At 43.0% G+C, this 16,787-nt stretch overlaps 1 protein-coding gene across 1 annotated transcript; it reads right to left on the reverse strand.

Moving 5' to 3' along the window:
• Positions 1 to 648: 648 nt before the first annotated feature.
• On the reverse strand, positions 649 to 1,062 carry LOC121436951 (histone H2A-Bbd type 2/3-like). Its single transcript, XM_041636865.1, has one exon. The coding sequence runs from the start codon at positions 1,060 to 1,062 to the stop codon at positions 649 to 651; it is 414 nt and encodes a 137-aa protein (XP_041492799.1).
• Positions 1,063 to 16,787: the final 15,725 nt, after the last annotated feature.

Here is a 16,787-nt window from a genome sequence, read left to right on the forward strand (position 1 = left end):
CAGAGTTCTTGTCCACGTCTGCATCCTGAATCGAAAGTCCCCCTTTGGACGTGGGCTCCTCTGCCCTGTGGTTTCCTATGAGGAGGCCATCTTTCTGATGCAGTTATTCAGGCTGGTCCACACTGGTTCAGGGCCAATTTGTGTACCCCTCCATACCCAGGTTCTCCTTGTCTCCCTCCGGAGTAGCAGCTCCCCCACGATCCCTGCCTGCCTTCCGCACCTGCACCCCAAACACCACTGTGTCCTGCGACTAGGCCGAGTTTACCCTCCTCCCCCACCTTCCACTCCTGCCTCATGCCCAAAGAAAAACTAGGGAAACCAGGCTGTGGGTCCCTGGCAACCCCAGCCATCACTCTCAACCCCTGTGCTCCTTCAGCTAGGCCCACCTCACCTTCTGTCCCCACTGCCACCCTCACACCCAGCTCCACCCCTATCCCAAGCCCAAAGGAAACTTCAGGGAAGCAAATGTATGCGATGCTCTAACAAAAGCTTTAATGAGAACACAACAGAGGGGCGAGGCTTGTCAGCCAAACAGGGCTGGCCATGGGAAATGTTGGGCAGGATGAACTGATGCCCGATGGATAAACGGGGCGGAAAGTCCATCAGAAACCCAGAGCCAGCCAGCGAGCCAGGAGCAGGTAGGAGCCATCACTGACGTCGACGACTGCTACGACGACGACCAGGTTCCGGCAGAGGCACATGAGAGATGGTGGTGAACTGGAACAGTTCGCTGAGGGGCGTGTTGTTGTAGACAGTGAAGTCCAGCAGCTCCGGGGTGATGAACATCTCGGCACCTCGGCGTTGGGCCTCGTTGATTGCCAGCTCCAGCACTCTGCGGACCATGAACTCCAGGACGGCGGTCAGCAAGATGGGCGCTGTTTCTCTCAGTTGCGAGGCATGGCCGGCCTCCCGAAGAAGGTGTTCCACCAGACTCACAGACAGTGTCAGCCCGGCTCTGGAGGAGCGTGCACGGCGAGTCGACCCTTGACGTCGAGCGGACCCCTGACCAGACGACCCCTGACCAGACGACCCTTGGCGGCTGCTCTGCCTGGTCCGGGGCATGGTGGCCTCGAGGTGTGCCCTCAGGGGCTGGCTCGGCTCTACCTGGCTGCTCCCTGCTGGCCTGCTGGGCTCTGGGCCTCCGCCCTGATCCCAATGGCCGCCTGTGTCCTAGCGGCCCCTCAGGGTCTGACTGTCGGTGGGTCGTCGCAGCCCACCCTGTCACACTTCCGCTCTCACTGATGACGTGTCACGTGCCGGATGACTCTCAGCCAGCCCTCGCTAGGGGCGCTGTTGCCATCTTGACACCCCCCCCCGGGGGGGGGCCTTCTAGGAAAGACAAAGACGTCTGTGGTGCTATGGAGAAAAGTCCTTCACAGTCTTGGCTTCTAAGGTGCTGTCACCACGCCTACCCATTAAATACGAGCTGTTTGCCCCTCGCTCGCCTCTGCTGCCCCCCTCCCTGTGCCACCAGTACCCCAGGCACCACTGTAAACCTGAGTTTTTTGTTTATTTTTTTTTTTCCTTTTCATGCCGGTGATTTGGCTCAGAGCCCCTGGCATCTGGAGCAAATTCAGAGCTACAGCTTTCCTGGTCCCTGGAACTCCTTAGCCACTACTCTGCCTTCTGCCATGCATGGCAGCTCATGTCTGAGTCGGACAGGTCCTGTAGGTGGGATCATTTGGTAAACACTGACCTCTTGTATCTGCCCGTTTACTTAGAATCCTGGGTACATGATGCTTCATGCCCAATATACAGTTCCTTGTGTCTCACATCACCTATAATATGGTTTGAACCAGTGCTCTCTCAGTCCTTCCCACACCCGAATAATAATAATAGTCCACTGTATGCACCAATCATTTTACTCATTTCTTCGTATTGTTGGAGGGTTCTGCCCTGCCTGGTCCCTCATTAAACACACAGAAACTGTATAATTTGCAATAATTTTTGGCCAATATCTTAAGTGTATTTCTAGCTAGCTCTTACATCTTAAATTATCCCATCTTTATATTTTATATTTCACCACGAGGCTTATGGCCTTCCAGCAATGTTCTAGTTAATTGCTCATATCTTTTTCCTCTGGCAGCTCCATGGCTTCTCCTGATTCTTCCTTTTTTTCTCCCAGCATTCACTTTACTTTTCCCAGCTAACTCTACTCTGCCCTATCACAAACCAAAGCAGCTTCTTTATCCATTATCCAACAAATCATTATATATACAGAAGGACTTCCTACAACATCCACCCTTTTCTGTCTAAATAAAAAGGAAGTTTTAATTTTAACATAGTATAGTTACATATAACAAAACATGTCTCACGCAAGAATTATAGTTACAATATTTATATATACTTTATCTTTTATCATAACCAAGGAAAATAATAACTCTATACTTCAACTACATCAAAGTCTCCAGAAGGTTATATTATTATCTAAGTAAACAAAAAGAGCATTATAAGCAACATTATAATAAAAACTCTAGAATTCACAGAGACTTCTAGCTGCCTGGATAGTCACCCAAAGTTATTCTGTAATATTGGGGCATCCAATCTTTGGCCTACAGTTCCATAGTATCCAGCAGACTTTTCCCTGAATCAGTAAGTCTGAAGATCTGTGCTGTCTTATAATGGCAAAGTCCATCAGTTGCTTTCTTCTGTGTCTTGCAGAATATCTGGCAGACTCTTTAATGAAGCAGGAACCTTGAAGGATGGTCTTAATCTTAAGCAAGAACAGCATGTCCAGTTCATATAGCATACCATCAAGCAGTTCAGGCAAGAGCAGTTTCTTGCCCAAATGGCTAACAAACTCCTTATGGAGTCTCTTCGATGCTCATCTTTCTCTTGAAGTAGATTGGTGCTGCCAGAAGCAGATGTGTCTCACTGTCATGAAAAGTCATATATTCTTAAACATTTTAAATGTTGTATTCTGTTAGTGTTTGAAAGGTTTGAAGAATACCTATCCATCTGAAATATATCTCTGTATGTCTAGAAAACCTAACTAACCTGACTACAAACTTGACTATTATAGATGACTATCTATTAACATGTGTTTCTTAATTATACATTACATTTTTATATGAGCTGCACAAATACAATAGCTTAATCAAGAACAGAAATATACATATCACAAAATTGTCCTTAAATCTGTATCATTAGGGGGCTGGAGAGATGGCTCAGTGGTTAAGAGCCCTGGCTGCTCTTCCAGAGGTCCTGAGTTCAATTCCCAGCAACCACATGGTGGCTCACAACTATCTGTAATAAGATCTGGTGCCCTCTTCTGGCATTCAGGCATACATGGAGGCAGAATGTTGTATACAGAATAAATAGATAAAATCTTAAAAAAATCTGTATCATTAAACCAAGACCCATACAAGTGCAAATCTCTACAGCTTATCTTCTTTAAGTGTAAATAAACATTTATAAGAACTATATGGGATATTTGGGCATAGTTCTCTCTAAACTGTTTCCTGCTTTTTCTTGGGTGAAGTAATTCTTGGGGGTGTTCACAATGACCTTTTGGAGGGTCTTTTTCCATCAAACCACATATGTCTGAGTTAAAGCCACAGGTTCTCATCCTCTGTAGAAACAAATTCAGAATCTCTTTTCCAAAGCAACAAAACCTTAGACCCGAATTTTGAAGTCAAGTTACCATTAAAATATTTATGTTGTTTCAACTTTGTTGCCCATAAAATGAAATATCTCTTTCTACTTAGCTTCTTCACAGTCAAAAAATTTTTAAAAACACAATAATATACATAAACTGAAATCTCTTTGTATATTCCATCTTTATGTGGCTTACTTTTTTTACTCTATTACATTTTCTACAAGTTTAATATTTATTTTATTAGTTTTATTTCTTTAACCTATGACTGTCTGTACTCTGAATTATAACTGTCTATACTCTTTTCCTTCTCTCTTTCTCAAGACTAAGTCCATTTATCTAACACTGTGACCCATTTAGAGGTTGTTTTCATATGATTTTTTTATTGTATTTATATAATTATTTTCTGTCCAGAAGCACCTTTTATCTTTTTAATGCTAGGTGGACATCACTAAGACCAACTGCATGGCACTAGCTGTTGGTTCCAGCCCGTCCAACATGGCAGAGGCATGTTTTCTGTCTTCGAGAGCCATTACCTCTGCCCCAAATCCAGGGTTGGTTTACATCAGGTCTCTGTTGCCATTAAGCAAGTTGTAGCACTCTGCTCACAAACCCCATTTAAATGTTCAGTCTGCTGAGAGAGCCAGAGCTGTTCCTGCAACTAGTAAAAACACAGACTCCTTCTTAAAGGAGTTGCATTGGTTTTGCTGCTACTGCTGAATCAGGAAGCCTTCTCCTAAAAGAATTGCATTTCTGCTTGCTTCTAGCAAACAGAGCCCACCCAGAAATATATGTGGCTAAACTTTGCATTTTTTGTGTCAGGTTATATGTGGATTTAGCTGCCCCATGTTGGTTCCCAATCTGTTGTCAGGGGTTTCTGTCCCACATGGTCCCACAATAAATACACAGAAACTATATTATTTGCAATACTGTTTGGCCAGTAGCTTAAGTATATTTCTCACAAGCTCTCACATCTTAAACTAGCATATTTCTATTATTTTATATTTCACCATGAGGCTTGTGACCTACCAGCAGTGTTAGCTGACGGCTCATGTCTTTTGCCTCTGGCAGCCACAGAGCTTCTCTCAACTCTGCCTTCTTTCTCCCAGCATTCAGTTTAGTTTTTCTTCCAAGCTCTACTCTGCCCTATCACAAGCCAAATCATCTTCTTTATTCATTAACCAATAAAAACAACACATATACAGAAGGACTTTTCACATCATCTTCCTATGCTGATCGGGACTTTGGTGTCCTCCAACTTTTAAAAACAACATGAAGATTTCCCAGTTTTCTTAGGTGAAAAAAGGAGCTTGATATCTATCAAGTTGTCATATGAACATTGTCAAAAAAAGCATCTCATTAGCAAAAGAAAGTGTGAGTGGTATTGTCCAGTAGGGACCAAACATAAGAAAGCTTTGATGCCTGGCCAAGTCCTTCAGAGATACTTGTGAACCTAGAGGGTGGGAGGTAAGGAGGAATGTAAAAAAGGAAACTTTCACAAAGCTGAAGAAATGGAGTTCATGTCTGGATATTTAAACAGTGAGAAGGGGAAGGTGCTGGCCCTTTTGGGAGATAGAGAAGGCATACATTACAGAAAGTCAACATTGTAGGTCCCTTTAATGATGAATTAGGACTTAGTGGCCTTTGGTAAAAGCATAGGAGCACTGCAAGGAATGAGGAGTGTGTGATGTAGGGTGGCACCAGTAGAAATGTAAGATACCACAAAGTAGCACTGCAGAAGGAAGAGTCATAGAGCCCACTGATGATACGTGGATGAGAAGTGGGAATGCAGTCCTTTACAGGATAGCAAAGGCCTTGCATGCTTTCCCTCATACAGAGAATAAAAGGTGTCTATACATACACTTTTACCCACAATCATGTATATACCTGTGGGGGGTGTGGTGTTGCACACACACACACACACACTCACTCACTCACAATGGAAGTAGAAGTGGCATGATGTGAGAGAAAGGAACTGTAGTGGTTGTCAATTTTACAGAACTTAGAATTATGTGGGAGTTGTGTCTCTGGGCGTCTCTTCATGTGTGAGCAGTTTTGTAGATTGTTAGCTGAGGTGAGCATGCTGTCCCCATTGTGGGTCACACCACTCCATAGGCAGGTGAGTCTGGACTCTTTAAGAGTGTAGGAAGCTAACTGAGAACTAGCATAACTTGAAGAGTAATTTTAAAACAAACAGAAAACATCACCATCATCAACAACAACAAAACCCAATGCCATTCATTGCAGCAAATTGCTTCTCTGAAACTTATGAGCAAATTTTTCCCTAATTTGCATCTTTTAGAGCATCTTAGGATAAATTCCACAAGGTGAAAGAATTGCTTGAGGGATTTTCACAGCACTGATGAGTATCTCACATTTCTGAACTTAATTTCAACAGGAGGAGAGAGATAAAGAAAGTAAGCAATTTTTTCAAATGCCAGCCAGGGAAAGGGTAGACTAGAACAATTTGAAACTCAGAGCAGTGTTTCTGAGCCACCTGTTGCTATCCTCAGGCATGTTGTCAGCTCCAAGACCCAATGCCAGGAAAGCAGGAAGGCTATGGGACATTGAGAGGTTAAAGAGGTGAAAGGAGCCGTAGGCAAATAAGATATACTTTAGTCACTGAAAGACAAAGGCTGCTAAGCAGGCAGCCAATGGCAGGCATCCATGCATGCAGGGGCATGCCAACACACAGGCAACTACAGGTGTGGTTGGTGCATGGGCCTCATGGTGGTAGGGATGGAGGCCTAACAACAAACACACAGACAGGCTGGCAAAGATGAAGGCTCAGGCCTCTGATCTCAAGGCCACCTCTATATGGAATCCAAAATGATAATTTGAATAAAAACAGGGTATTTTGGAAGAAGCTATAAAAGCATGCAGACAGCAGCTGGGTGATTGTGGTGGACGCCTTTTAATCCCAGTATTTGGGAGGCAGAAGCAGGCCAATCTCTGAGTTTGAGGACAGCCTATAGAGTAAGTTCCAGGACAACTGGGACTACACAGAGAAACCCATAATTCATTGAATTTCTCATCTGGTCCATTCAAGAGCAAGCATACATCGTGATGCACCTCCTACATCCAACAGTCAGGGAGAAGTGTATATCCTGCCATATTGTATTTCCTGCTTGTGAGCCTCTTGCCTACATGTGAGCAAGCACATTCAGTGCAGATGGGAAAAGCAATCTTGTTTAGGGGAGTAAAAACACCTGGCGTGTCCCATAAACGACAGCCTACAGCATGTTAGGAACTGTGTGTCCTTGAGCAAGAGACTTGCAGATCAGAGACATTTTGCTTCATGAATCTCTTAGGCATAGTAATTAAAAATTAAAATGTGACTTTGGCTCTCACATTCCACCCTTGAGTTGTGTCCTGAGTCAAATCTTTGACTTTGTGACAGTTATCTGTTTATACTGGGATCTAATAACCATCAGTTTAATGGTGCCCAGACAGGAATTATCATTTAGTTAAGGAACCAATGATGCAAGAATCAACAGTAATTAGCACCAGAAGAAGGTCTAAAGGCCCTGAAATGACTGACAGGGTTACTATGAAGAAGGAACCTGGAAATTAGAATGGGGACCAGTTATTTCCTTCATTTCAGTCCCCCTTTTTTGCAATGATTTTTTTTTAGAACAGCCAGATTATTTCCAATGATTCCTGAGTGCTTTATATAGAAACAACAATTTTCTCTTAAAGCTATAAAAGAACCTCTCTGTTTTTTTTTTCCACAGACCAGATTGAGTGGCCTATTATACTTAGAACTATTTCAGCTACTGAATCTAGCTGTTCATAGATCTGGGTCTACTTGGTTTTAACAGGCACTATAGGTGGCTATTTTGTCTCCTATGACAGAGAATTTCCTTTTAATCTAACAGTAGTTTTCTTATCATCACATTATATAATATAATACAAGATATTTATGATATAATATATTATCATAATATATTATAAATAATATAATTTAAAACCAATAATTTTTCAATTAGTCAGTTATCATTACTTACATATTAGACCCAAGTTTAAAATTTAAGCCACTCATCAGGCAATAAGTGACCAAGCTAAGGCTTGGATTTAATGTTTGTGATTCTATTCTGTAGCTATAAACTATATTATTCCAATAGGGCTGAGATTTTGTTACAAATACAACAGTATTTGGTCCTCCTCCATTTTTATCGACATCACAAAGTTGTAATCCCTCCATTTGATGTTTAGATGGGCTCATCTAAGTGGTTCTGGCCAAAGTTTCATGAAGAGATAAGATCTGCTTTGTGTTTAAGGCTTTTTTTTTTTCCTTTTCATTTTATTGATAGTCTTACAGCAGCCCAAGTGTATCCCAAGAGCCTGGAGCTCACCATGAAATCCAGGCTGATCTGGGATGCCTGTGCATTTCCATTTATGTTATTTGCATTTTACAAATATATAGGAATAATTAGGAGGCAGGTACTAAGACTTAATAGAATGAGTATAGAAACTATGAAAAAGGGATTCTAATGTTGGGTCTAATATGTATGTAACGACAACCGACTAATTGAATAATTACTGATTTTAAATTATATTTCTGCAAGGTTTAACACAGTTCCTGGCATGCAGAAATCACTCAGTTAATCATTTCGTATGATGCATGACATAGAAAGACAGTGTCATTCACTAAGCTATGATGAGAACCAGTGAAAATTCAAGCCATTTTTGTCAGAACACAATCAAAATACCACACGACATTTTTATTCTTAAGAATTTGTGTCATGGCCGGGCGGTGGTGGTGCACACCTTTAATCCCAGCACTCGGGAGGCAGAGTCAGGTGGATCTCTGTGACTTCGAGACCAGCCTGGTCTACAAGAGCTAGTTCCAGGACAGGCTCCAAAACCACAGAGAAACCCTGTCTCGAAAAACCAAAAAAAAAAAAAAAAAAAGAATTTGTGTCATTAGATGCCATGGTGAAGTAAGAATACAATGAGAATGTATTAGCATCTGAAATCTCTTTTTAGACCCAATATAGGCTAAGAATACTTTGTAAAGCATGCCACTGGGACTATAAAAGAAAGTCAAGCCGGACGGTGGTGGGGTGGTGGCGCACGCCTTTAATCCCAGCACTCGGGAGGCAGAGGCAGGCAGATCTCTGTGAGTTCGAGACCAGCCTGGTCTACAGAGCTAGTTCCAGGACAGGCTCCAAAGCCACAGAGAAACCCTGTCTCGAAAAACCAAAAAAAAAAAAGTCAAAATTATCAATTCATCTTTCTGAATTGATTTATTTAACCATAAAACTATTGTCCTCTAATGTTTATATTGTGGCAAATTGTGGGTGCTTTCTCTAATACATTTTCATTTAATTATTTAATTGGGTTCTGTTTGAAGTTTCTGAGGCAATGATTTAAATATAGCCTCTGAGAACGAGTTTGCGCTATCCAGTTGCTATAGAAAACTCACACCAACAATCTATCACATGATAAACTTCTGGTTTCTATGACAACTGAACTAAGCCATCCTTTTCTTGGAATAGAAACATTTAAAGTGAATATTTACAGACAAAATGTGTGTGTCACTTGCACTATAATTTCATTGAAAGAGCAAAGATAAGCTCAAATTCTCTGACCTTCAGACCAGGTGGAATAGGCTCACATTTTTGGATTCCCACACATTCCTCCCTTTTATAAAGCTGGTGCTTCTGCTAAGGACAGATGACTGTGCCTGCCTTAGGGGATGTTTTCCCATTTTCCAGACTTACCCATCCTAGGTACATATATTCTGTCATGAATGTACTGTTTTAGATTACCTGAGGAGGTTGAGGTTCTTATCTGTCTCTGACTACCAGTCTCTGTAAACAAAAGGTGAAGGGAGAAAGCGTCTCTAGGTGCTGTGCACCTTTGAGTCAACTTTTTTTTTTATTAAATTTATTTATTTATTAAGGATTTCTGCCTCGTCCCCACAACCGCTTCCCATTACCCTCCCCCTCCCCCGATCAAGTCCCCCCCCCATCTGCTCGAAGAGCAATCAGGGTTCCCTGACCTGTGGGAAGCCCAAGGACTGCCCACCTCTATCCAGGTCTCCTAAGGTGAGCATTCAAACTGCCTAGGCTCCCACAAAGCCAGTACGTGCAGTAGGATCAAAAACCCACTGCAATTGTTCTTGAATTCTCAGTATTCGATTACCAACAGCTAGATAATCATATGCAAGCAGATAATGCTTTGTGATATACCTGCTCCTATGGTTGCAGTATCTCCTATAAAGGAGTGGATGGTTAGAGGTGTGACTGCCTTTTTTTTATTGACAAAAGGAAAAAAAAGTTTCAGCCTCCTCCCAGCCTCCCATTTCTCTCCCCCTCCTCCTACCCTTCTCCCCCTCCCCCCACTCCTCTCCCCCTCCCTCTCCAGTCCAAAGAGAAGTCAGGGTTCCCTGCCCTGTGGAAAGTCCAAGGTCCTCCCCCCTCCATCCATGTCTAGGAAGGTGAACATCCAAACTGGCTAGGCTCCCACAAAGCCAGTACATGAAGTAGGATCAAAACCCTGTGCCATTGTCCTTGACTTCTCATCAGCCCTCATTGTTCGCCATGTTCAGAGAGTCCGGTTTTATCCCATGCTTTTTCAGTCACAGTCCAGCTGGCCTTGGTGAGCTCCCAATAGATCAGCTCCACTGTCTCAGTGGGTGGGTGCACCCCTCGTGGTCCTGACTTCCTTGCTCATCTTCCTCCTTCCGCTCCTCATTGGGACCTTGGGAGCTCAGTCCAGTGCTCCAGTGTGGGTCTCTGTCTCTATCTCCATCCATCACCAGATGAAGGTTCTATGGTGATATGCAAGATATTCGTCATTATTGCTATAGGATAGGGTCATTTCAGGTTCCCTATCCTCAGCTGCCCAAGGAACTAACTGGGGATATCGTCTTGGGCTCCTGGGAGTCACTCTAGGTTCAAGTCTCTTGCCAACCCTAAGGTGGCTTAAGAATTGTGCTTCCGTGCTCTCCTATCCAACCTTCTTTTATCCCAATCATCCTGTTTCCCCAAGTTCCCCCCATCCTCCCCTTCTCCCTTTTCTCTCCCCATCTCCCCTTACCCCCATCCCACCCCACCCCCAAGATCCCAATTTTCTCCCCGGCAATTTTGTCTACTTCCCGTAGCCAAGAGGGTAACTATATTTTTTTCCTTGGGTTCACCTTCTTATTTAGCTTCTTTAGGTTCACCAATTGTAGACTCTGTGACCCTTATTTATGGCTAGAAACCAATTATGAGTGAGTACATCCCATGTTCATCTTTTTGGGTCTGGGTTACATCACTCAGGATAGTGTTTTCTATTTCCATCCATTTGCATGCAAAATTCGAGAAGTCATTGTTTTTTACCGCAGTGTAGTATACGATGGAAGAAAGAAAGCATCTTCAACAAATGGTGCTGGCACAACTGGATGTCAACCTGTAGAAGAATGAAAATAGAGCCATATCTATCACCATGCACAAAACTCAAGTCCAAATGGATTAAAGACCTCAATATCAGTCCGAACACACTGAATCTAATAGAAGAGAAAGTGGGAAGTACCCTACAACAGATGGGCACAGGAGATCGCTTCCTATGTATAACCCCAGAAGCACAGACATTAAGGGCAACATTGAATAAATGGGACCTACTAAAACTGAGAAGCTTCTGTAAAGCAAAGGACACTGTCACTAAGACAAAAAGGCAACCTATTGACTGGGAGAAGATCTTCACCAACCCCGCAACTGACAAAGGTCTGATCTCCAAAATATATAGAGAACTCAAGAAACTAGACTTTAAAATGCTAATTAACCCAATTAAAAATTGGGGCACTGAACTGAACCGAGAATTCTCAACAGAAGATGTTCAAATGGCCAAAAGACACTTAAGGTCATGCTCAACCTCCTTAGTGATCAGGGAAATGCAAATCAAAACAACTTTGAGATATCATCTTACACCTGTCAGAATGGATAAAATCAAAAACACCAATGATAGCCTTTGCTGGAGAGGCTGTGGAGGAAGGGGTACCCTCATCCATTGCTGGTGGGAATGCAATCTTGTGCAACCACTTTGGAAATCAGTGTTTTGGTTTCTCAGGAAATTCGGTATCAACCTACCCCTAGACCCAGCAATACCACTCTTGGGAATATACCCAAGAGATGCCCTATCATATGACAAAAGCATTTGTTCAACTATGTTCATAGCAGTATTATTTGTAATAGCCAGAACCTGGAAACAACCTAGATGTCCTTCAATGGAAGAATGGATGAAGAAAGTGTGGAATATATACACATTAGAGTACTACGCTGTGGTAAAAAACAGCGACTGCCTTTTTAAATTAGTCTAGGATATCTTGTAATCTGCTGGCCTGCTCTGTCACCTGGGTACCTTGTCCCTTGAAGATACAAGCCCCATCCACTCCCAACCCCTTCCTTCTGCCAAGGGAAGTAGATCTCCTGCCTCCTCTCCAGCCTGCTCTCTCTCTTTCTGTCATTTTCTGAAGAGGTAACTACTGTTTCTCTCCCCTCCCTTCCCCCTCTCTACCTCTCTCTCTCTTCCCCCTTCTTCCCCCTTCCCTTTCCCCTCCATAACCCACTAAATAAACTCTATACCCAAACTCACCCCGCAAGGTCTATCTGTCTCTCGCCCACCATAGTCTCCCACCCACCGTGGGGACTCTCTGAGACCTTCGGTGACCCATGGCTGCCCCACTGAGGTCTTATGGGACCACTGCGGCCCCTCGTGGGACAGGCCTCTGGTCCCCCATGTCTTTATAATTGATAACAGTTATCATTTACAATCAAATTCCAAATTTGTCCTTTCAAACATATCAAATCTAAGGATTCATTGGCAATGTCAAAAATCTCTCAGACTAGCTCTAACTATTTTCTAATCAGTAGCTTCTTCATAATGAACTAAAGCAGTTACTAACATTAATGGGTCAATATCATAATTCTAGCCTAGAGATTAATAACAAACATGTAATTTTGACAAAAAATTGTCAAATCACAATTCTCTTAAATCTGTTCTAATCAAAAGACAAGAAAAGTTTTCTGTGATAGCTGAGCTATGAGTCTTCTCCTAATGTCCATCTACATTACTGCTTCTACGTTTCAGAGAAAAGTCTGAATTGTTCCAGTCTTTGAGTAGCAGCAAAATCCTTTAGGCTATCTCTCCTCACTTCTGAAGAGTGGCTTGAGTCACTCTTTATAATGAGTCTTTTTTCTCCAGAGTGGAAAATTGAAGTTTTACTTTTCAGGTCCTTTACTGCAACAGCAGATTGAATACAATACTGACCAAGTGAGTTCTGTGTCTCAAGATATAGTGTGGATAAAATGTCAAATATTCAGTCAGTGTCCTTGGGTCAGCTCCAAAGCAAACAGGACACACAGAGGTCTGGCAGTTTGTGCAGTAGGTCCACCAAGAAATGAGGACTCGCCATTCATCATCACAATCTTCTTCCCCTTCTAAGACTGCAGCATGATGGCATAGGTCAGGAACCGAAGTTCAGGAACCTCCTTCTGCATTTTCTCTGGGGTCATCAGCTGTGACGTCATCAGAGCTGACATCTTTCTTCTATTCACATCGAACAAAGACATTCTAGAAGCCATTGTGCTTCACTGTCGTCCTGTGAAAAAGCACAGACATAACCTCAACCCCCATATTAATACAGGGCAAGGGTCTTTCTACCTTGCTTTAGCAAAGGTTACCTTGGTGCTCTCGTGCCAAAATCTCTCCAAGGCAGACTGCTCACGAGTGTTCACATTCGAGAAGTTTAGAGTAACATGCCTTGTTTAGGGCATGATTTAAGGCAGTATGTGGTGACTGGGGGTATAATCCCCCTTATTTATTTTTGAAGTTGTATTGTATGGGCACGTTAACTGCATGCTTTTTTAGAGCCAGCATTTTGTTTAGAAGCTTCTGTGAGTTGCCTGGGGAATTAGGATTATTATACCCCTTAATAATCTCATCGAGGGGCTCATGATCCCTTGTAAGCAACAATAAATAGGACCATAGCCACTGGATATTTTATTTGAAGTTTGCAAATTACCTTTCTAATCCAAGCTGCAAGTCTGCCTGTCTGATGGGCTTTTGCAGACACCTGGTTCGAGGTGCAGCAACTGGAGAGGAATGGGGAAGGGGGTGGGGGGAGGGGGAGGGAAATAGGAGGAGGTGGAAATTTTTAAGTAAAAATAAATAAAAAAAGAGACACTTGACTGGGAGGGAAGCTACAGTTCCCCGAGGCTACTTTTTTGCAGCTTGGCTGTCAGGCCAGGAACATACTTAGCTGAAGCTGGAAGCAGGGTGGGGTGCAGGCTATGCTCTCTGCCCCTTGGTTGTCCCACCTGGGACATGGGACCAGGAGGCTGATTACTCACTGCCTGCTGTGTCTGGACTCAGGTCATGTTTTTTTATGTTTAGTCATCTCATCAGAGGCCTGCATTATAGGCAGCTGACAGGCTCCAAGGTGTCCTCCATTGCAGTGACTTTGAAATCGCTGTGTCCATAAGCTTGAGGGCATGATGCCTCCAGCCATTTCCTGCTGACCGCTCTGGGCACTGGCTTGGGAGGCACAGGCCTTTAGACTGTCCTGTCTTTTGCTGCTTTTTGGCTCCATGGCAGAGCGGGGGTCAAGACTCAACTAGCTATAGCACAGGCACATGGGTGGCTTAGTGACAACCCAAGCCATTGCTGGGCCATGTGCCCTGAGCTCCCTTTATTCCTCCACCCACTCAGCAGCAGCTGAGGCTGCCCCTCTGAGGCTATAGCATCTGGAGCTTGCCAGAGCAAAGGTCAGACCACACTTTGGCCTCTCCCAGTCTCAGAGCTGTCCAGAGGCCCTGGTGGCTACAATTTTAGCATGGGGGAGAGAACATAATATTTACAAACTCTAAAAGTCTCTATATTTGTTTCTGCTCCACCCCAGCTCCTCTGGCTATCAAAATACAACCAAGCAACTGTACAGAGAGTTGAATACTGTTTTCTTGCTCCCTATTTATAAATATTTACAGCCTTTCTCCTGATATTTTATCACCACCTTTTCACATTAATTTTCTATATTTATTTGAGCTCCCGCCTTCTACTCTTACATCTGCAGTGCCTCATTTATGCAGTGTGCAAAATGTGCCCCCTTGTACCATTGGCCAAATGTCTGCTCATTATCTGTCATGAGTCCTAAGACCCACATTGTTGTGCCATATGTCATAAGCCACCTTTTTGGGGTGACTTCTGCCACAGTCCTAGCCACAGCAGGTTTGTACTTCCAGGGTATGGGCATGAAAATTAGAAATGTTAGGTAAAGGGAATGAAGATAAGAAAGAAACACAGAGACATATGATGGTAATAGGAGGGCAGCTCAGTGGATACTGAATGCTGAAATCTGCCTGTGCTTAATTTTCATATACTTTTATACCTCAATACAAAAGGGGGAGGAGAAGGCAAAGGACTGCTTTAACATGATACAAAGTGTAATGCCAGATGGAGCAGCAGATTCCAGGCAGGGAGCTGTGTGGCAGATGAGAGACCCAGGTGAAGCAGCCAATCTCATGAGTAGCCACAGCCACGGTGAGTGACAAACAGACGGATAGGCACGCCATGCAGAGTGAGGTTGGATATTTATTTATTTAGTGGCTTATGGAAGGGAAGGGGAGAAGGGGAGAAGTGGGAAGAGCAGAAAGAAACATACACACACACACACACACACACACAGAGAGAGAGAGAGAGAGAGAGAGAGAGAGAGAGAGAGAGAGAGAGAGAGAGAGAGAGAGGAGTCATGGCAGCAGCTACCTCTTTGGGGGAGAGAGGAAAAGGAAGAGAGCTCAGGTCAGAAGCAGAAGGAAGATCTGCCTGCCTTGATAGTGGATGGGGGAGGGAGTGGGCAGGACTTATCTCTTAAAGGGACAGGACAGACCATTATATTCCCATCTCTTTTTATAATAAAATGGTGGGAGGTTAGGCATAACAGGTTAAAGGAACTGGGGTAGCCAATTCTCAAGATGGCTTCCTGCTTATTTGTGGGAGTCGTCTTGGGGGTATATGGTCACATCATAGCGTAGCTGGTCTCTTTGCTCCTGTCTGGTGTTTGTGGTATGGAAATGTCTGGTGTCTCTTACACCTGTTTAAGGTATTGTCAGAACAGAGGACAAGTCAAGTTTAGTAAAAAAATTTAGGACCAGGGAATTGAGAGAGGGGTGTATCTGACCTGTTTAAGGTGAATTCTTCAATTTGCTCCCTGGAACTCACAAGATAAACAGTAGAATATTTATATCAAAATGACTGTGACAGATGTTCTTGCATTATGAATAGTATCTTTAAGACTATGGAAGACAGCGTGAGAAAGAAATTTGATTAACTTGTATTTGTTCTCACACCTATATAACTTACAGGTACACACTTTAATAACTTTTATTTGTATTTTGCTGAAATTTGTTTGGTGAGGTTGTCCTTTTAAACTGTCAAAACTTCTCGGCTGTCAAATTGCATCAGAGATCTTTGAGAAGGATAAAATTTTACTTGAGTTATTGATTAAAAATAACAAAGAACTTACCTGGTTGGCACCTAGAGGTACTCCTTAGGGTCCTCCATGGTCGCTGAAAGTTGTATTTGCCATTTGCTGTTTAGTACAGGGCCTGCTAGGCTCCAGAAGATCCTGAGCAGCTAGGCTATCGATTCCAGCAATTCTGCCCACTATCTGGAGATCTTCAGTTTAGATGAAAAGCTGTTTTTCCCAGTGATCAGTGCTTGGCAGTTGAAGTGAATTGTAGATGAACATTGTTCTGTGCCCATTTGTCTTCTGTCTTCTTTGGAGGAAATAGAGTGCTGCTGCTAGGAGCCAACCTGTCTCTTTTTGTTATGAAAAGTTTTTAAATAATTAAACATTTAAATACCATATTCTCCAGATCTCTGAGCAGTTGAAGGCTGTTTATCAGGTATAACTACAGTATAGAATCTGCCTGGAGAGCTGGGTTTGAGCTTGACCGTACTGGCTGTCAACTTAGCATGTAAGATTTACACTTGTAAAAAGACAGAAAGAATCAAAAACTGCTTGCAATAGAAGGTTAATGGCAAAATTGACAATAATAGAAAACAGCTTAATATATTTTAAAGCAGGGTTGGATTAAGAGACTTAAAAGTACATACCAATGAGGCTTATTGCTGTGTTAGCCTGGAATGAGATAGAATAGGCAGACAATTATAACATTTAACAATAAACATAGGTGTATTTAAGTTA

This window comes from Microtus oregoni, unplaced genomic scaffold (assembly GCF_018167655.1).
Source record: "Microtus oregoni isolate MIOR12 unplaced genomic scaffold, Mior012 000050F_010, whole genome shotgun sequence".
Classification (NCBI taxonomy): domain Eukaryota; kingdom Metazoa; phylum Chordata; class Mammalia; order Rodentia; family Cricetidae; genus Microtus; species Microtus oregoni.

Coding starts and splice junctions, on each gene's coding strand:
- LOC121436951 (XM_041636865.1), bottom strand. CDS start 1,062: ATGCCCCGGACCAGGCAGAGCAGCCGCCAAGGGTCGTCTGGTCAGGGG.